Here is a 22,219-nt window from a genome sequence, read left to right on the forward strand (position 1 = left end):
CTTCAGACGTGGTTGGGGTTATAATGGATACGTAAATGAAAAAGGATCACAGAATTGCATGGGTTCTGGAAAGCTTCAGATGGAAGGTTCTGGGTTACGCTTCATAGTTGAAAAGAGCCAATTATAACTACTAGGAAGTTGAGTATGCATGAACCAGAGAGCACTTTGAAGCCTGATTTATACTTCATCGTACAGCGGGTGCCACGTGCCGAAAATAGCAGATCTACAACATGACACATCACAGCACATTGTGAGCTTGTAGATCTGCTATTTTTGGTGTGGGACGCCAGTAGTACAAATAAAGGAGTGTAAATTAATTAAGCATGACACTTTGATAGACATTGTGTTGTGTGTGTGTTGAAATTAAGAGAGCCATGACACACAGACACACACAAATGTAGGGCATATTAAAAAATAAAAGCATGCTACGCTACGCGTAATGTGACCTACATCCAGGCACAACTCTCTGGTAATATTAAACATATATCACACTCCCACTATGCTACCCACTCACATGTGTTACCAACATTGTGTTTTGGTCTGCACACGCACATGTGAAACCCCCCAATGAGCCGCAAACACACACACACACAACACTCGCACACGCACAAGGTGTTTCTCCAGCACAGCACCCTCATGCTTTCATGGATTCAGGGGGCAATTAAACAAAACATGAGAGCAAGCACTCAATTAAAGATTTATTTGCCTAAGGTCCCCATAGCCCTGTTCCTTCTCCTACAAACACTGCACATGCACGTACACACAGACAAACAAACACACACACCCTCTACTGCGACGACCATCTGGGGAAGTAGGAGGAAAGCATTGATCTCATAAAAAAAAACTGGCTGCACAGATTGCAACGACAAACTACAAACACACGCACACAATCCCTCAACATACCGCATCCACTGCCTGTTTGGTGTAATCTACTAAGTGGAGTATGAATATGCCGTTCATCGGAATCAATTAGCGGGGGTAGCTAGCTTAGTGCACATCTCATCTCCCGACATAGATTAGTATGATGCAAGGTCACAGCCCACACTGGTATGCGGAGGCACGCACGCACGCACACACGCACACACAGGATTTGTTTTCAGAACTTCAGCTAATATAGGCTATTCCAAAACAGGAACGGGACAACATGGAGAAACTACTGCAATGGTCAGATTCTGGCCCCTAGGTACAGTAGTAACTTACAGATTTAGCTGAGCCTCAGTAACATGGCTGGTAATTATATTGGGATGATGAAAAAAAGATGTTGAAATGTAACATTTATAGTCCAGAGCTGCATTGAAGTCTCCAGTCTTTTCTTTTGACAGAATTGGCACAAAGTCTAAATAATAAATAAAGGCAAATCTAAGTCAAGCACCAAGTCTTCATTAAGAGGATGAACAAAATCCTTGATAATTGACAGTCATTGCACCCTCTCTGTAGGAACAAGAATCTGGATACATGAAACCACTGTGTAGACTCTACAGGAACACCAATCTGGATACATGAAACCACTGTGTAGACTCTCTACAGGAACACAAATCTGGATACATTAAAACACTGTGTAGACTCTCTTTAGGAACACCAATATACATTAAAGATACATTAAATCACTGTACAATGACTAAGTGATGTGAGTGGGCTCTTAAGGCAAATGACGACTAAACGTACAGCAGGTTTCTACCCACACTGCACATCTACTGTATAGTCATACCAAACAGACACTTATCTCTCATATATACATCTTGTTCTTATCAAAGAAAAACAGATTACATTTGCATTTGTATGTCATAATATAATAAATGTCATGAATGAGTTCTATGAATGAGTGCTTTCCAACAGCAGTTGGAAAGCATGTGTGAACAAATCGTTTGGCATAACCCCACAGAAGCCGAGTTGTTGTCTGTATTTTATCAAAAAAGCAAAAGACAACAACTGAAGGGCCATGGAACTCCCATATAGACATTTTTTTACAATTGCAGTGAGGACATTTCCCCAACACCGCTTTGTTAAAGATACATTTCCCCAACACCCTTTGTTAAAGATTATTCTCACCATGCCACGACCTACAACCTGCACAGTTGAACAATATCAAGATGGGAAAGAGGAGTTTGATGCTGACAGCAGGACTTAATTGCATTCTAAAAGCATTCTCTCATTCGAAAAAGATGTCACACACTCCGGACATCATCAATATCAAGGTCACCAACATCTTCCAAGACAAAGCTCTGCTACATTTAGTCAAAATCACTGCCAGCAGTAAGGCTAGGCGATGTGACTTCAAATCAATATCAAGATTATTATATGTTTGCCTTGATTACAATAAATGAACAACAAGAAAAATAAATGCTTCTCGATTATTCTTTTAACCTACATAAGCAAGCTTAAAGGTGTAGTGAAATGAAAAATATGTTTTTCACACTTTTAGAGCATATCCATGGTCATCATATGGGCATACCTAACAAACCCCCCCAAAAAAAAAACATGTTTGTGTATTTTTATATCTAAAGTCCCTAAAAAGCAAATCTTAATTACTTCCTGTAAACGAAAACGTGCTGCGTGATGACATAACGCAGCTTTCATGAATATAAATTAATCTTGATTACATGCACCTGTTTGATTCCCATAGCTGCACGTTCTTCAAACACAGCTGATTTTAATTACAGAGCTACTCCGTTTTGAATCTCATTCAAGATGACGTCCAGATGGTGTATTACTCATTTTAAACTTAATCTGCACACTAAAATATGTATCTGAAAACATTATAGGTTAGAAATAAGCCAGGTAGTAGCAAACGTGCTTCACTGGCCGTCTCTCTCTCACTTGTAAACAAACACTAGCCGTGTTGCGCGCGGCTGAAGTGATTGAGATTCCAATGTCCCATAGCCTGAAGGGATGGGACCTTCTGATTGGTTTAGAGTCGGTTGAAACGACGTTTCAGACTAAACCTTCAAAATAAAATGACCGAAAATGTCACTGCACTGCATCTTTAAGTCTGTCATTGGTTCTAAATAACAGTTTCAATATATATTTTTGCTTAATTGCCTAGCCCTAGCCAGCAGGTAGGCTTTTCATTTTGATTACTTTCGAGGATACGTAGATGCTGGCTGCCTTAGAAAAATGATGGTAGAGATTTGTTTTGTAGTTGCCCTGGTGTTGATTGTGCTGTTGCATTGTGGTGCAGTGTTCATTTGTGAGTCACTGTCCAGGGTCCTGAATTCACACATTTTGCTGTGGAGACAGCATTGATTGTGGATGATCACTGTGTAGTTTATATTAGTATATTGCGCGGGTGCACAGTCAAATCCTCATTGTTCAGTTAGCCATTTGTAACCGAGAATGTACAAATGTAACCAAATGGACCCATAACGGTCAATTTGGTAATATTTGTACACTCTCGGTTAAATTCATTAACACTGAGGAATTTACTGTGTGCGTTTGCATGATTAATGGCTGAGAGAGAGAGAACTGAATCCTGGTGTTGTAGCCACTGACTGGCAATATGGCTTGACTTGAAACTTGCATATTTTCAACTGGCTGGTGAGACTTGATCAGACGTTAAATGTAAAGTAAAATCATGGTTGAACGTATGCAAATACCATGTCAAGTCATGATTGAAAGGATGCAAGTCAAGTCTTGCACGTGGTGAGTGCAAGTCAAGCCTCAAGTCTGCTTGGAATGGGCCCAGATGAGTGTATTGGAGTACCTGTGTGTGTCCATCACCCTGGGTCCCATGCAGGGCAACGGCATTTATTTAGGCTGAAATCCCCAGGCTCAATATTAGTTTTTTCTGTCTATATAATGACTTGACCTAAGTCCTTCTTGTCTATCTACACCCCTCCTTTCCTTATTCCTATTGGCAGATAGTCATTCACTTACTCTCACATTCTCTACACCCACCACAAGACTTGCACCTGATTTATACTTAGTTGCACATGGTGTTGTTTACCAAAAATAGCCGATCTAGCTTGCAATGTGTTGTGAGTCCAAAAGTCAACATCATTAAAATTCGGTCTGCTTTCTCCCCTGTGCCGCTCTTAAGCCCCACCCCCCTGCCTTCAGCTAAAAGTTTCTTCACTAAAAGTTTCTCATTTAGAGGATGAAAAAAAAGAAAAAATATTCAAAAACAGGTGCAAATGGTTCTTGATTTGGATTGATCAATCTTTTTGGAGTACGTTATACAGAGATTAAAAAAATTGGAACTCTATGAGGCTTGCGAAAAGCTGGATGTGTACACACACACACACACACACACACACACACACACACACACACACACACACACACACACACACACACACACACACACACACACACACACACACACACACACACACACACACACACACACACACACACACACACACACACACACACACACACACACACACACAGACTCTTTCTCCATTCATCTCTGTGTTCTCATCTACACAGCCCAACGATGGGAGGGGAGGGGGCAGATGGCCATTAAAATGACCAAATTACTCAGCATTTACAGTGGGATTTGAACTTGTATATGGAGTTATGGCAAAGGGTAGGAACAAGCACGGTGATCCGGGATGCCACCAGAGGCACGAAAACACTTTGCAGAAGTTATATGGGCCAGTATTTCAGCTGGGCTTATTGCTATGTAATGAGAGTGTTATGTGATTATGCTAATATTATATCAAGGTTACGTCCCCACCGGTGAATCAAGGGAACATCCTGGGGAACAGCAGCCTACTCTCACAGGTCGCACACACACACACACACACACACACACACACACACACACACACACACACACACACACACACACACACACACACACACACACACACACACACACACACACACACACACACACACACACACACACACACACACACACACACACACACACACACTCAAATTGATTCAAAAAACATCGGTGGTCTAGGACTGTCCAAAATCGTGATCGGACTTAAAAATCTGGCATCGGTCAGGCTCTAATAGAAAGGAGGCCTGTTTCCGCCTTGGAAGACACTGTGATGCCTTAGACCATCTCACCATCCTCACTCACCTCTTTGATCAATACCAGATGTGAAATGATGTTACTGTACATACTGTACACAACCACAGAATGTTACTTTTTGTTCTACTTACTTCTTCTATCTTACATCCTAACATAAGCCTTCTTCTTATGAGTAGTGGTGTTTTACTGAGGTGCTTTTAATCATTTGCTAAGATATTTTAGCTACGGTATTATATTTCAGTTTATCTTTGTGAAATATACTAGATTTAGAAAGAATATTATTCTTTCTAAATTGCAGCCACTTTTCTTTTAGTTAATAATTTGCCAATTCTCTCCCTGGTTTCCAAATGTTCTCTCTCTCCGTCTCACCCTGTCTCTCTCTCTAGATTAATACAACATAATGGACAGATTTAAACTCCCAATCTCTAATAAGTGCAACATCAGATACTGCAATTCAAACCATGTCAGGCAAACTAAAGCCAATAAAAATACTTTCCTCGGATAAAGACACCACTAACCCAATTATAGTGAACAGAACCTTTCCCACATGGCAAACAACTGGACAGAAAAGTGTGAATGGGTGGTTGTGTAGACTTGTATGTGTGTGTGTACACTCATCTAGACAGAATGTAATAATAATAGTTATGACACTAGGGCACTATGGCTGGGTGGTTTGTAAAAAAAATCTAATAACACAATATGTTTTACCAAATCATTGATATATTGTGATGATATCATGGGGAACTTAAGACTATGACTGGTTAAATGGCCATCAGTCATGCCTACAGTATGTAATATCTAAGTGGGTAAAGGCAAATAATAGAACAGCTAGAACGGTCGTTCATAAAATGTATCACTTTACTGTAATGCAGCCTAACACTCATAATATTACCATATACAGAATTCCTTACAATATCTAGTCTCATACCAAAATAATATTGATATACTGCCTAGCCCCAGAGTACGCTAACAATATCAAGAGGTAGTTTTAGAGAAAAGCCAGAGTGCTTGAGATTAGATTCTCATGCTGCGTTCACACTTGTGACAACAAAGCAACAAAAGGTCAACTGCGGTGTCAAACTAATCTTGCATAAAACTCAAGAGAAGAGATTAAAAAAGATAACAGCAATGCAGAACCAATGCAAAAACTTTAGGAGATCAGGATTGTTTTTCAAAGCAGTAGGCATACACTTGTCAGCGGACGATTTCTCTGCTGTTCTAGCCCCTATATTGAATATAGATATCCCTAGATGTACAGCATTTTGGTAGTCGTAGATCTATCTCTGCCTATGCAAGACTACCGTTCAAGTGTATATCACTATGTAAATGAAAAGGGTTGGGTTGAACAGCACAGGGAACTGGTTTACAGCAATTACGGAGCAGAACAGGAATTGTGGGGAGAGAGAGAAAGGGAATGGAAATGGTGAAACACAAAGTTATGATTGATGCTTCACTGCACTGAAAAAAGTAGAGGCCTGCTCAACTTTGATTTGTAGCATGTCGTTTTGTCACTGCTAGTGTGTGAACGCTAGCATCAGCAGCTTCCTATGGGTGGTTTTAAATTAGAGGATTAAATGGTCTCTTTTGTTAATTTATAGAGTTGTAAGGATTCAGTAGTAGTGAGTGCACCTGTGCGCAGTTTGACACCTCAAAGTGGGAACTCATGGGCATCAAGGCACAGACACTCACAGCTGTGCCCAGGCAGGTGCCGTCATCACTCATTGACAAGGCTTTCTATTACAGTACCTGTACATCATCACTACTCATTACTCAACATGCCATTATGGTTCTCTTGGGTTTCATTTTTTGGGCTACATTCTGTGTCTTGGGGCCAATTAAATGCTGGACTATTATAGAGTACCGAAGTCCTGACGTCACTCGCTCATCCCCTGGGTCACGGAAGTTTTTCTCTATGGAAAATAACATTGGGTCATCTTAGAATCGTCTCAGTTGACAGTACAGCTAGTGGGGGAGTGGTTAGGGGTGTGGTTAGGGGTGGAGTTAAGTACTATGTCACTCCCATTTTCACACCCATTTTCTGGGCCCCCGAGGTGTTTTTCTATGTTTTGGGGTTTCTGGTTCAGCAAGTTTCAAATGATCATATCTTCTTCAACTATTTTCAAAATTTCAATGAATGATACATCATATGAAAGCTTAAATTCTGTACTTTCATAACATGTAAAAAGCTGAAAATTACAATGGCCCGTTGGGTCTCAAACCACTGTATCTGGTCACATATAAGAATTGTGGTTTAAAAATAAACAAATTGTCCCGACGCTATTGTCAGGGAGGTGGCTCTGTGTCGTTTACGATAAGTCACTCATATTTGATACAGTCTGTTTCTGGCAAAAAAAATGGTGGTAACAGCGATTTCTCACCACCAGTTGATGCTTCATACACATATGAGTCAAGCCGCCGGGCTCATTTGTTTATTTTTGGAACACAATTCTTATATGTCGCGATATTAAACACGTCTATAGGAATTCAGAATGGGGGGCGGGAAACGTGACCCAGGTAGGATACGTAAATTACGTCAGACTTCGGTGCTCTATAGTCTCAGAAACGAAAGGATTAGTACTTTAGATCTTCTTCTGGAATTGGCAGCAGCAATGCCATGCAGTTCTCAACCAATACAGGAATTAAGACACCACAGGTGTCAAGGAAAAACAGTTAAGACACCATCCTAAAAAACATGCACTCCTAATCGCAAGCAGCATCTTATGGATTTATTTTTCTCAAATCATGACCCCAATCCAGTCATTAAGTATTAAGTAAGCGAAGCATCACAAACATTGACAGCGTAGCTCCCAAGTTGGCCTTAAGGCACAGTGTAAAATGCTTAATTAAATCGTAATCAACCTCAGACTATACTCCCCAGCATAAACACACAGGAACATCAACAACATTAAATAGGCCACAACTTCAAGTCACACTGTACCATTCGCTATGGAAACAACATACTAACACACATCTGTAATGTACAGGCACGGCAATGTAAAATGTGTATGTCAGCAATAAAAAATCCAGGTGATTTTTTACAGGCCTGCAGATTTGCGTAACACAATAACGTGGATGGTTCTAGAGCCTGACCGATGCCAGATTTTTGGGTCGAATGCAGAGCCCAATTTGATCTAGTCCTAGTCCACCAATGTTTTGACCAATATTTTGTGTAAGTGCTTGTGTAAGAAGTACTTAGAAGTACAGTTTCTATTTGAGAACATTTTACTTAAACAAACAAAAATAAACACAAATAAATTTGACACATAAAGTATATAAAACTTCAACATGAAAATAACATTTCACTTTATAATGAGCAAGCACACAAGAAAAAAATAAATACATATAATCTGTCTATTTTGCGTGTTGTGACAAGGTCACGTCGTGTTGCGACGCATTGTGAGTTTGTGGATTGACTAGTAATAATAATAACACACTTGCTTATTATGGCATGCCCAAAATAGGGACACAGCAGCTGCATAATTGCAGATAAATAAAAAGTTTGTGTGGACTCCCATCCACACAAACATACTGCATGTTCTCAATGAATCTCATTGTGTTTGCGGTGATGCCGATAGTGAGAGAGAGAGAGTGTGTGTGTGTGTGTGTGTGTGTGTGTGTGTGTGTGTGTGTGTGTGTGTGTGTGTGTGTGTGTGTGTGTGTGTGTGTGTGTGTGTGTGTGTGTGTGTGTGTGTGTGTGTGTGTGTGTGTGTGTGTGTCAGGGGGCCTCTAAGGGCCCATTGAGAAGGTGTCACCCTGCTTCCAAACATTCAAGCACTGCTTCCGATGACACATAAAGAAGTCGGGGTGGGGGCAGAGAGAGGGAGAGTCCTAAAAAGGATAAACACATGGACAACAGACCGCCGGAAACAGAAGGAGAATACAGAAGAGCCGGGGACCTTCACAAGGGATCAAATTGAGGCACGAGGAGAGGAGAGGAGAGATCTAATCTGATGAAAAACATCCTCATGGGGACCTAGTCTCTCTCTCTCCTGCGTTACTGTCAAACAGAATCATGTCTCTCTACACATTTTCTTCCACTCTCCCCCGTCTTGAGTATGCATGGCATGACTCCTTCAAAATTAACTTCCAGTCTGCAAGAAAAGCTGCAGTACAGTAGGTGCATCAATGACTCTAATGAGAGTCTGGATACAGCTCTAGCAACTGCAAAGCACTTCAACACACTTCAAATCATTTCCTGAGTACATATTGTATGAGCCTGTTTGAAAGAAGGAAATAAGGCTCTATTTTTCTTTAGCAAAACTTCTGGGGGTGTATTCAGGAGAGGAGGATAATGTGCTGTAACATTGTGTGTGTGTGTGTGTGTGTGTGTGTGTGTGTGTGTGTGTGTGTGTGTGTGTGTGTGTGTGTGTGTGTGTTTGTGTGTGTGTGTGTGTGTGTGTGTGTGTGTCTCTCTCTCTACGTCCTCTTCTGTTGGCATACTGACTAGCACACTATGTGACAAACAAATGTACTGTATCAACGTGTTCACTTTTGTGTTTAGGAGTGTGTGTGTGTGTGTGTGTGTGTGCGTGTGTGCGTGTGTGCGTGTGTGCGTGTGTGCGTGCGTGCGTGCGTGCGTGCGTGCGTGCGTGCGTGCGTGCGTGCGTGCGTGCGTGCGTGCGTGCGTGCGTGTCACATCACTCCTTCTCTGATAAATGTAACCGGGTGAGACATTGTCAAAGAGCAGCAAACAGTAAATCTTTTTATTTTCTGGGCATTTTTGCGTCCCCGCAATGGATGACAAGTGAAAATCCCTCAAGGTAAAGGAACCGCTACGAAGCTTAGGAGCCAGTGTGGGAGTGTATGAGGGAGATAGTAAGTACACTGTGCAACGTACATAAAAGACTTCATGCAAAACAGGGGTGTGATTGAAGGGCAGAGAGGAGAAAGAGAGACGGAAAACAGAGAGAGTAAAAGAATGAGAGCGGGAAAGAGGGCAACAGGAAGGGCACAATAAAGAAAAAGGGCTTTAAAACAAAAAACAAAATGAGTTTAAAACAAACACAAGAGAGAAATTAATGCAACAACAAATGGAGGAACTAAAACATATCAAGAAGCAGTTCTGTGAGGCAAACCACATGAGACCGCATATACCACATCTTTCCCACAGCTGGCCCAGGGTGAAATCGAACCCAATGCTCTTTGCTGCATGTCATCCCATCTCTTTCTCTCAATGTCACTAATATCATAAAAAAAGCACACATGAAAAAGGCAGTTCTCTGATGAGGACAGAGATACGTTTTGATGCTCACATTTTAGACAGATTTCATCTTCTGCTCTTCTGGGTCCATCCTTTGCAAAGGGTGCATTTTAGCCTTAAAACTAGCTATTTCCAGTCTGTATCAGTAAAACCATTCACTCACTGGCAGTGCAGACCTCCAAGGATGAGATCTGAATAAAGATAGAAGCACCTTCAAAGGCTCTCTCTCTTCTCTGTCTGCTCTCCCTCGGCAAGGAAAACCTACTTTCACCCTTCTGACAATGCATGCACAGTACACACACAAGCGAATGAAGCGATACACACACAGCCACACAAACACAAATATACACAAAGTCCTACAGTATCTGGGTGTCGTGACAGTGATATTTTTATCTAGCTTTAACTACTCTAACTTTGGGGCGAACTTATCACCAAGTTTTCTGCCTCGCCATCACGGTCAATGGAGAAACTACCTGCTTGATGTGACAAGACAAGAGAGACGACGAGACATGGCAGAGTTGGATAGAAAAATGAACAAAAAGCCGCAGCTATCTGTCACAGCTCACACAGATAAGTAGAACTTACTATAGAAATAAGAGAGAACTGCAAAGAGAGACAATAACAGAATGAAGCTAAATTGGCGAGGAGACAAATGTATAGATACTGTAGAAGAGAGTGCAATCAACGAGAGAACGAGTCAGCTGGAAGTAAAATGTCTTTCTCCCGGGACTTTACGACTTCTGCGCCAGAAACTTTACGCCCAAACTTTTTGACACGCGCGAAGACTTGAGGGTTATATCTCCATGTCAGCCCAGGCGACAGGTATTAGCATCCATGTTTTATTCATCAAGGTGCTTAGTCGTCGTCTTGTGCCCCCCACTCCCCCGCGCCTACGGAGCGAGAGAGCACGGGGTGAAAAACAGGATTACAGAGAATATGGAGGCACATGAAGATGCTCGGCTAATCTTGGCAGGGGATTAATGCTACGATACCCAGTCAGACATAGAAGGGGGGGATAAAAGTACGACGAAACGCAACAACAACACAAGCTCAAAAAAGGGACTCACAGATCCACACAGAGGTAGGTGCACACAAACACACAGGCAAACACGCTCAAAGACAAACGCTTGCCTGCGAGGGCAAACACCCAGGGCTGCTTTTGCACAAACACGTACGCACACGTACACACACATACACTCTGGGGAAATGGGATTGTAAATGTTGTCAGAGTTTGACTTTGAACAATAAGTGACTTTGCAGCAGAGTGGTGACATCGGGACACAGAGCCTCCATGACCAGTAAACAAAACCAGGTAATCTCCAGAGACGACAGACCTAATACTCCTCCGCACCGCCTTTCATCATAGGGGATGGAGAGACCAAGAGGAGAATCAAGAGGAGGGATAAAGACAAGAAAGAAAGCACAATACAAATGAATCAGTGCGGACAGACGATGGGATATTGTCCAAGAAAAACACAGCAAGACAGAACAAACAGAGACAAATCGGCAACAAATAGGTGATTGACTCCTTTACCACTTCCAGAAAACTAGACAAGCACGCCTTTCTGTTTTTTCTGGTGTGTCACATTTGACGTCATGGCTTGCCTGCCTGTGTTTCCTGACAAATCAGCATGGAGGCCAGCGAAAAAGATAGCATGTTGCATCTTGTACAATAGTGTACAAAGCTCAAAGTCACCGTAGGCTGTTGTTACTGTACTTTACACGCAACATCCGGAACTTCAACACACGTCATAGCACTGCACTGGAAAAGGCTGTGGCCACTGCACAGTCATTAGTCCCAGGAATGAATCGAACCGATAGTACCCTTGCCCACTACAGACAAAATCCGGAGGGCCGGTTAGTGGGCGTTTTGTCCAGTGGGAAAGGGACTATATGGGACACAAGGGAACAAACATTATGGTCTCTCTCTTGTCTTTATCAGCAGAAGAATAATATCCACACAGTTCTTATTCTGTACTGACTGTGTTTCGGACCAGCATCAAACAAACCGTCTGCTCTTGGTGTTGTTGGGTCAAACTCATTACTACACAGGTGAAAGAGAGCAGCTTCACACCCTCTGCTCCTTAAAAACACGCGTTGCTAAAGGCCCTGAAACCTCTTGTTCTCTCAGTCTCTCTCTCTCTATTCTCTGACTCAGCCGGTGGGTTCTGTCTTTATGATTTTGTTGTTGTGTTTGTAAGCCTTTTATGAGGGTGCGAAGGGACAGAGAGACAAATAGAGACCGAGAGAGATTGAAATTTGTTTTCTACATGTTGAAATGTAGAAAGGTGATCCGCAAACAAAGAAATGATCTTATCCTGAGTTGTCAGGCAGATGTACAGATTCACTCTCACTCACACACACACACACACACACACACACACACACACACACACACACACACACACACACACACACACACACACACACACACACACACACACACACACACACACACACACACACACACACACACACACACACACACACACACACACACACACCTCACTGTGCAGTCTCACCAACTGTCTGACACACTCTAATTGGATTAGAAGTATGCAGATGGACAGTGCCTCTCCATCTCTGTCTCCCCACCCCCCACACGCACACACACGCACAAACACACTCACTCGCGCGCACACACAGCACAGTTGCAGCCTACTGCAAAACCCACTCCATGATGTCAATACAAGGACATTGCTCCAAATCGTCCAGGTGGCACAGAGGGAGAGAGTAGTGAGTGAGTGAGAGTGTGAGAGTGAGAGATAGAGAGAGGGTGCAGATGCAGGTGTTTGGGGGGGGGGGTGTGTGGGGGAGACAAATCTAAAGCCAGGGAGGCTGATAGTGACATAGCAAAAGATTGATGACAAAAATGTACAACGAAAGACAAGAATGGGAATAAGAAACAACGATGACAGGAGACAGACAAAGTGCGTGAGACACCAAACAGGAGAGTGTGTGTGTTGGGGGTGGGGGGGAGGGGGGGGCAGATGGAGAGATAGAAAAAGAGGGAGAGTGGGAGGCAGGAAGCGAGTGAGTGTGTGATTGAGCCTGTGGCTAGAACTGACCTCAGCTAAAATTACCACACCGTTGCTTTGCGCTAAACCTAACACCCTCCGCCTTGCATCTATTCAGCCCACAACAGCTAACTATTGTTAGCTAGTACAACATGATACAGCTTCCTGGCACACATCACCTGTGAGGTTAGCATGCTCCCTGTGAGGCACACTTTGTTTATTTGTTTAATTTAGCTAATCGTGTGGCACGGGCTCACAAGGACAAAAATCCTTGTGTTTACACATACAGTACATACACACCTCACTTGCTTTGTGCAGTGTGACGATAATATCGTATCACATTTCTAAAATAATAGATCTACAAAATCACAACGTGTCAAATTTCAACATGTTGTGAGCTTGTAGGTCAGCTATTTTTGCAAAATTTTAGCGAGAATGAATATAAAATAAGACAACCCTTACGCCATATCACCATAATATGAATGTAATATCCAAAATCCCAGTCTACTATATCTAGTCTCATATCACAATATCAATATAATATTGATACATTCCCCAGCCCTAAGAGGCACACTAACCAAGTGCACCTGCTGTACACACACATACATACGGTTGTGTGTCTGAGTATGATAGTGCTTGTGTGTTGTGGGAAACAGGAGGAGCAGAGCGTAAAACATACCTTCACAGAAACCATGTGCATTTCATTTCTCCATCTCTCTCACACTCTGCCACATAAGTCAAAACCTCTGTATCAGCAGGATGTTTACACTGCAAAGTACACAGAGGACCTGTGTCAGCTCTGACCCTCGGAGCAGGTTTGTGCGAGTGTGTGTGCGCGCGCACGCACTTAATTTTAATCTATGTGAGTGGTGCCACAGGATCCTAACAGCAACTGCTTGTTTAAGCGTGGTGTGTGTGTGTGTGTGTGTGTGTGTGTGTGTGTGTGTGTGTGTGTGTGTGTGTGTGTGTGTGTGTGAGAGATTGATTAAGGCGCTGGACCTCCATGACCCCGGGCTCCCATTACAAGCCTGACCCCGGATGTGCAACTTAAAAGTGTGTGTGTGTGTGTGTGTGTGTGTGTGTGTGTGTGTGTGTGTGTGTGTGTGTGTGTGTGTGTGTGTGTGTGTGTGTGAGCAGGTGACCATAACGTGTTTCTGTGAGCCTATCAGTACAATGCCTGGAGCGCCTCCCTGCCTCCTCTCATTACAGTGGTCTGTGTGTGTGTGTGTGTGTGTGTGTGTGTGTGTGTGTGTGTGTGTGTGTGTGTGTGTGTGTGTGTGTGTGTGTGTGTGTGTGTGTGTGTTCAAGAGACGTTAGCTAGCTATAGCTTGAGACACACAGATGGAGCAGGGGCCGTGAAATGTGTTGTGATGTGTCCTCTATAGGATGTTGTTGTCAGACTGCAGAGGAGACGCTCTCTTTCTAAGAACTGCTTAAGTGTCATTGTCCTGCTGACGCACACACACACACACACACGTAAAGTAGGGGAAGAAGAATTTCACAGTAACAAGATACAGATGAGGTTCAGATATGAGCTGATTGTGCACTATGGATTAGGAATCATTAAATCCACTCAGATGCACTGGAAAAAATGATACAGCCTTCCTTGTTTATTTTATTTCTGCGATCAATTGGAGAAATAGGTCAGCGGCGGACATGCAGAAGTGTACTGTACTGTAGTGTTGCCTCACGCACATGCGAGGTGTGTGTCGTATATCTGCATACGGAATGCCTGGTTTGTACTTGGTTGCACATGGTGTCGTGCATCGGAAATAGCCAATCTACAAGCTCGCGGCGCGTTGTGAGCTTGTAGAATGGCTATTTTCGATGTGTGACAACAGCACGAAACTAAATATAAATCAGGTGTCCTCTGTGTTCTCTACACACGCACGCGCCAGCTGATGTACCCCCACTCCGCTTGTCTCCCTGGGCAACAGGCGTGGAATCCCCCCCGAGGCTCGTTGTGAATGAACGCAGAAAGAGGAGGAGGAGGAGTGAAGGAGGAGAGGAGGAGGAAGAGACAAGGCATAAAAGACGACCCAATCTACCAAGACTTAATACTGCTGCTGAACGGAGGACACTACAGGGGTAATCCTTGTGTGTGTGTGTGTGTGTGTGTGTGTGTGTGTGTGTGTGTGTGTGTGTGTGTGTGTGTGTGTGTGTGTGTGTGTGGTACAGCTGAATGGAGTTGTGGATTTCATACAAAGCGATAAAGTATGACAGAGTGAGAGCAGTCAACAATCATTTGAAATAAATCACTGACGTGTCACATTGGTTTGTTTGTTCACGTGGGGTTGTGTCAAGCTACACTGTGTAGATTCCAGGTGTGTGCGCATTGTGCAGTGAGTTGCGCCTTTCAGTGCACTGCATTTATATGAGTTGCATTGCATTGTGTTGTCTTTCACAGCAACGATTTGGGTTATTGAAGTACGGTCCTCCCCACCGCCTGGTCTAATATCATCTCCCCTCCTCATCTCGTTACAATTCTCCACCCAATCCCTTGACTGGCACTTCTTCATAACTCTCACACTGAGACTCGTCTTCCTCCCTCCCACCATCACCTCCTCCAGCTTCGAGGCATTTTCATTTCATTGCACTCCCCCCCCCCTTTCTCCACCCCCGTCCCACTCCTCTCATCACCATCGCTGCTCTACACACCATCCTGTTCCTCTCAACGAAAATCCGGCTCATTTCTCTCTCCACCCCCTCCTGTTGAGCTCTGCTGGTAATGCAGTGAAGAGTATGTGGTGGGGTAGGGTAGGGGGGCATGGTGGCAGTGCTGGCATCTGCCTCCAAGGGCTGGCGCGCTGCCAACGCGGTGGGCATCGCTCCGACAACCAGGAGGAGTCACGCTGTTGGAGTTATCTCCATCCAACCAACCTGTCAGCTGATGGCCTTTGTGGGCGTAAGAAGAGTGGGCACAGCCTCCTTGGCACTCGCTCTGCCAGAGTGCACACGGGTCGTTTTTTTCTTCTTCTAGTGGTGGCCACAATGCCTGGCATAAAGGAGATCCCTGGGAGGCAGCCTTATATAAAACAACCTACCCAACTTCACAGCACAGGCTGAAGGCTGAAGACACTTAACCCTGTTTTTATATGTGTCGTACAAAAATATTGAAAACAGACGATCTGCAAGCAACAATGTGATGCGTTGTGAGCTTGTAGACCTGTTATTTTTCTCTCTACGTCATCCTCAGACGAGACGTGCATCGGCGTCTCCAGTCATCTCGATTGTCCACACTGGCCAGCTCGTTTATGATATTATTGCTATTTTCAACAACAACAAAAATAGCAGCCTATATGGTGACATGCCCAAAATAGGGACGCCAGGTTGAAAGCGGTTAAGAATGTGAAAGTATTTATGGAGAGAGATGGGGATTGAGAGAGAGAAACTTAGAAAGGCAGAGAGAAAAGGGAGAGAGTGCCAAAGGAAGGAACAGTTGCTGGGAGAGCCAGGGGAAAAGTACAGTCGTAGGGAGCACAAGAAAGAAAAGTTATTGCATGATGGGGTGAACAAGAGGGCACGATAGAGAAAACTGAGATTTGAGAGAGAAGGGGAGAGACAGGCTGAGGTACAGTATGTGTGCAAAAGTCAAGAAGAACCCAACAGGAGACCATAAACCACTCACAGTTCTTCTAGTCAGGGAACGAGAATGGAGAGTAGAGTATATCTGACAAAACTAAAAGTCTAGTTAAAAATCACACTGTCAGGTGGCCGTCTCAAGGTGAAAGTGCAGCCGCCTCAAGGTGAAAGTGCAGGATTACAATTCTGTTTACAAAACAGACACTAAACTCCCCTCGTCCATCAGGCCGGAAAGGCTACATTTATACAGTGAATTATTTTCTACACAGGGATTAACAGCTCATTAGAAACCACTTGCGCTCCCATCAAGTATCGCTACTAAATGTCCAATAACCCAATCTGCCTGGCAAGTCAATGAGACAACCTTGTAAATGTCACGGAAAGCCACCCAGGGACCTTCCTAGATACCCATGGGACTGACTCTGTGGTGAGAGAGGAAGCTGGAAGCAATGTGGGTTTAGCACACTGGTGCCCACACAGTGAAATACTCTGTGTTCATTTAACTCTGTCAGTGTACAAATGGAACCACGGGTCCATTTGGTTCCACTGTCAGGGTTAAACGAACACCGGGTATTTCACAGCGTACAATGGTGCCTAATCAATTGCCTGCTAATAAAACCATTCATGCAATTAGCACCATGACAAATGCATACGTGATCATTGCTTGTGGTGGTTGTTCATATTCCCATGCAATTAAGTGGATCAAATTGATTCAGAAGCAATCCAGATGAAATACTGGTCTTTTGCCTACATGGAGACTAAATGGAATTATTCTGCCGGCACTATGATATCCCCACCCCACAGACTAATTCACAGACAGAAAGACACATGGCTAAACTCACACCAAGCAGGATCAACTTTATGAACAAAGGGGCAGATCAACACAACTAAATACCAACAACAAACACAACCCACAGCAGACCTACAGTACATTCACCAGTTTATGCAACAGTACCACCGTGAAATTCACAGCCCCACAATTCAATAAGCTTATTTCAGAATACAAAGAAGGCATTCATGAATTCCCTCTAGGCCATGAGATGTTGAAAACATCATAAGGCAACATGGCCTAATTGGAAAATTAGTCAAAATTAACCAACAACAAACCATTAACATTATACAACAGTAACAAAGGTGTCATTGTCAGCACTGCAGGCAGCTAAAGAGAAACAGAAGCCATGAACACGGATGCATAGTGACAGCTTATGTACAATTAGTGGACATTCTTCTAGCCATGTGACCTGACTACTGATCCTAGATCAGTGTCTGTCTGTCCCTGGTTCCGTGGTGGTGATCAAAGTGATGATATGATATCTGTCGTTGTGACAGATGGTTTCTAGGCTACTTTACTTACGACAGTTCTCCTCGTCGCTGTTATCAGAGCAATCCTCGTCGTCGTCGCATCTCCACAGGCTCGGGATGCACCGTCCGTTCTTGCACTGAAACTGACCTGTTTCACACTGCGATTCCGTATGGGTCCCTGGGTAATGGAAAAGTACAAATTAATTTAATAGCCATATTTTAGGCCAAGTATAGCAAGTATAGCGTCAACAACCGATTATTAATGGTGTACATGTACATCATGTACATGTGCATACGATTACTTTAGACGTATATGTATACTACTATAGGCCTATGCAACATTAAGTTACACGAACTTAAACATACAGGATTGTTGCATGCAGCATGTTCAGTGTAAATGATGTGTAAAACATGGCTATGTGTTATGTATATTCTAAGGGCTATTATTAACAATTAAATATAGAAAATATTCTAGGTGGCAATCAAACAAAATCACTCTTGTTACATTGTGACATGCTTTTGTCTTTGAATGTGTCAATAGCAGTGGTGGAAAAAGTACTCACATGTTTTTACTTAAGTAAAAGTATCAATTCTGAAATGTACAAATACTTTACAAGTAAAAGTGCTGGTATCAAAATAGAGTTAAAGTACAAAAGTAAAAGTACTCGTTATGCAGAATGTCCCATTTCACAAGTTTTCAATATAACATGTACAGTATACGCATATTTTGAAAATAGCAGATCTACAAGACCACAATGTGTTGCATCAGACACATTGTGAGCTTGTAGATCTGCTATTTTCAAATGGCCGAAATGTATGTAGTTTTGTAAATATAGTAGTGGAGTAAAAGTAGCCTACAATATTTGCCTAGTGGAGTAGAAGTAAAAGTACAGAACATTGGAAATACTCCAGCAAAGTAAAACAAAATACCTCAAAATTGTACTTAAGTACTGTGCTTGAGTAAATGTACTTAGTTACTTAACACCACTGCATTTTGACATGCTTTGTCTTGAACGTGTCAATAATAGTAACACCTCCAGTGTTCCAATGTTTACAGCATGCAGAGGCTCTCGATGGCTGGGACTCCAGCACTCTGAATCATTTTTGTGGAAAATGTACCAGAATAAAAATGACCCAACACTCTGTACTACAACAATATCTACAAGCACTTATTAATGATAAGGCTGATCAATCAACCTTCATGTCCGCAATTCATGCACGTTGGCCATAAATGGTTTACGCGTATTTCCATTACTATGTCAATATAGGACCCATTGTCCGACTCCGATACAAAGTAGCGGTCGAGGTGAGAGCTGTGGTTCCGTGTGTAACTGTAACCTATTGGCACAATGCTGAAGCTATTAATGACAAACAAATGGATACATTTGTCTTCGCTATTACGTTTCCTCATCTTCGTGATGCAACGCACAACAATCCTCCACCTCACTGATTAATGTCTACTCGTAAAGAGACAAGTGTCTTACCTTTTGCGGTATTAAGCTCTATTAGCAGCAAATTGAGCAACATTAGCTTTCCGACTCCTGTCCACATCTTTAGATCCTGTGGGTGTTGATAGCGTGTTCATGAAATAATAATTGAACGCAGCCGCCGGGTAACGCGTTTCTCCAAAGCCCGTCTGTCTCTTAGAGCGAGTCGGTGCGCTGGCTGTGTTCTGTTATCCCTGTTCTGTCTGTGTGCCTCGGCTGCTGTTTGAATCAGTGACGCGCTTATGGGCGGGATTGTGCCTCTGGCAATGTAGTAGTGAAACCACTGTGAGGGAGAGAGAGAGAGAGAGAGAGAGAGAGAGAGAGAGAGAGAGAGAGAGAGAGAGAGAGAGAGAGAGAGAGAGAGAGGGGGGGGGGGGGGGGGGGGGGCGGGGAAAGAGAGGTAGAGAGGTAGAGGTAGAGGTAGAGAGAGAAGACAGAGAGAGAAAGGGAGGAGAGAGAAGAGAGAGAGGGAGAGAAGAGAGAGAGAAGTATATTATGGATGTGTTACTATTTCTGACAGAAAATGCACAATTTTCATAGTTTAAGATAGTGTCACTGTTCCAATGTTGCAATGTAACACAGCTCTGTTTACACTTTTATTTATTCCTATTTATATTCAATACTTATTTGTACGTGTTCTGTTTTGATTGCTTTGTTCCACTTTTGCTTTGCAATGTAGACATGTTTTCTCATGCCAATAAAGCTCATTTGAATTGAAATTGAAATTGAGAGAGAAGAGAGAGAGAGAGAGAGAGAGAGAGAGGGAGAGAGAGAGAGAGAGAGAGAGAAAGAGAGAGAGAGAGAGAGAGAGAGAGAGAGAGAGAGAGAGAGAGAGCGAGAGAGAGAGGAGCGGAGAGAGAGAGAGAGAGAGAGAGAGAGAGAGAGAGAGAGAAAGACAACGAGAGAGAGAGAGTGATATCTGTACATGCAGCTGGCGGAGTGACCCAATATCTTCAAAGTGTCCAGAGTAGAAGTGATAAGATTCATGAGAGAATGAGGGGTTCACCCGGAGGGTAAAAGCAGCATGGTTCATCATGTGCATAAAATAAGTCTGTAACACATGGATCAACACATGAATAATAAATATTGCCTACTGTATAAATAGAGAAACGGAATTCTTCCCCGTTTTACATTATTCATTACAAGAGTGTGAATCAAACATCAAAAGCTGGCACAGGTGCAAAAAATAAGGTCAAAACATGGCTCTCTTTCTCTTTCAAGCCATGGATTACTCACTTTCATTGTGAATTTTCCTCCTGAACAGAAAATCTGCCCTAAACCCTAAAGATGTATAAACAGTTAACAGTAACTGAAATTCACGAACGAGTTTGCTTTTATCTTGCTGTAAAAACCTTGCTATAAAAAGTTATTAAAATGACAACTTTAACTGAAATTCACGAATCATACAGCTTGCTTTCCGACTACATTTTTCTAACTTTGCTTTTATCTTGCTTCCCGCCATTCTTTTTCACTTAATGGCAGTTATAAGATTGCATAACGTTCTTGTCCTGTATTCTTACACACAAACATTCACATCATATAGCACTTAAATCTACATTCCTCTACAGACCCATACACACTGTTATAGACATGCATAATCTGCCACAGAAATCTGTTTTCTTTTCTCTTTCTGTTTCCTTCTCTCTCCACCCCTTTCTCTTTCTGCCTCTCTTCCGTCTCTCTGCGCTTCTCTTTCTTTCTCTGCCTCTTTCTTTCTTTCCTCCTGCCTTTACAGATCCCTCTCCCCTCCTTTGTTTCACCTCATCATCTTCCATCACATCAAAATCATCTTTTACTTTTTCATATTCTCTCTCTCTCTCTCTCTCTCTCTCTCTCTCTCTCTCTCTCTCTCTCTCTCTCTCTCTCTCTCTCTCTCTCTCTCTCTCTCTCTCTCTCTCTCTCTCTCTCTCTCTCTCTCCTCTCTCTCTCTCTCTCTCCTCTCTCTCTCTCTCTCTCTCTCTCTCTCTCTCTCTTCTCTTCCTCTCTCTCTCTCTCTCTCTCTCTCTCTCTCTCTCTCTCTGTGACTCCATTCAGTCCTCTGTGGCCTTTGCTGCCAGTTCGAGATAGATAGTGCTGTCGGATGAAGACAACAGAGACAGTGGTCAGCAAATCCTGTCTTTCCAACAGAGTGTCAGTCTCTGTGTGTGTGTGTGTGTGTGTGTGTGTGTGTGTGTGTGTGTGTGTGTGTGTGTGTGTGTGTGTGTGTGTGTGTGTGTGTGTGTGTTGTGTGTGTGTGTGTGTGTGTGTGTGTGTGTGTGTGTGTGTGTAGCAATGGTGCAAGCAAAAGGAAGGTACAAGTTACAGGACAGGAGAGTCATCCGCCTACCTGCCAACACCTGTGACCCAAAATCCATGAAAGTCTGGTCAATAGTTTGGCCGCGTTCAGCTGTTCCCTGGACGGGGACACGATAGATGAGATTCTAATTTCATTGCATCATGGGTTGATATGGCAGCAGAAATAGGATTTTACTACTTTCAAAATGAAATCTGTTACAGACTACCTGCTTTGAATTGTAATGGGCAAAACAAAACTTTCAATGAGTCAAAATGAAACTAAAAGGAGAATATTTTGGTTGAATTCATTGTAAATTTAAATAATGTTATGATTTATGTGTAATATTTGTGTTTTATTTTTGAAACATGG

General features: G+C 42.9%; 1 protein-coding gene across 5 annotated transcripts in view; it reads right to left on the bottom strand.

Moving 5' to 3' along the window:
• lrp8 (low density lipoprotein receptor-related protein 8, apolipoprotein e receptor) overlaps positions 1–19,681 on the bottom strand; it is a gene marked incomplete at its 3' end in the record, with an annotated part of 215,155 nt that extends 195,474 nt beyond the window's left edge. For all 5 annotated transcript variants that reach the window (XM_084065761.1, XM_084065760.1, XM_084065758.1 and 2 more), the window contains exons 1-2: positions 19,573–19,681; positions 18,141–18,266 (exon numbers count right to left, since the gene is read on the bottom strand). In XM_084065761.1, the coding sequence (XP_083921887.1) occupies positions 18,141–18,266; positions 19,573–19,639 (193 nt within the window). In that variant the 5' untranslated portion in view covers positions 19,640–19,681. The remainder of the gene's footprint in view (positions 1–18,140; positions 18,267–19,572) is intronic.
• Between the last annotated feature and the right edge of the window lie 2,538 nt (positions 19,682–22,219).

The sequence above is a fragment of the Gymnoscopelus microlampas genome, assembly GCF_963454915.1.
Source record: "Gymnoscopelus microlampas genome assembly, chromosome: 9".
Lineage (NCBI taxonomy): Eukaryota > Metazoa > Chordata > Actinopteri > Myctophiformes > Myctophidae > Gymnoscopelus > Gymnoscopelus microlampas.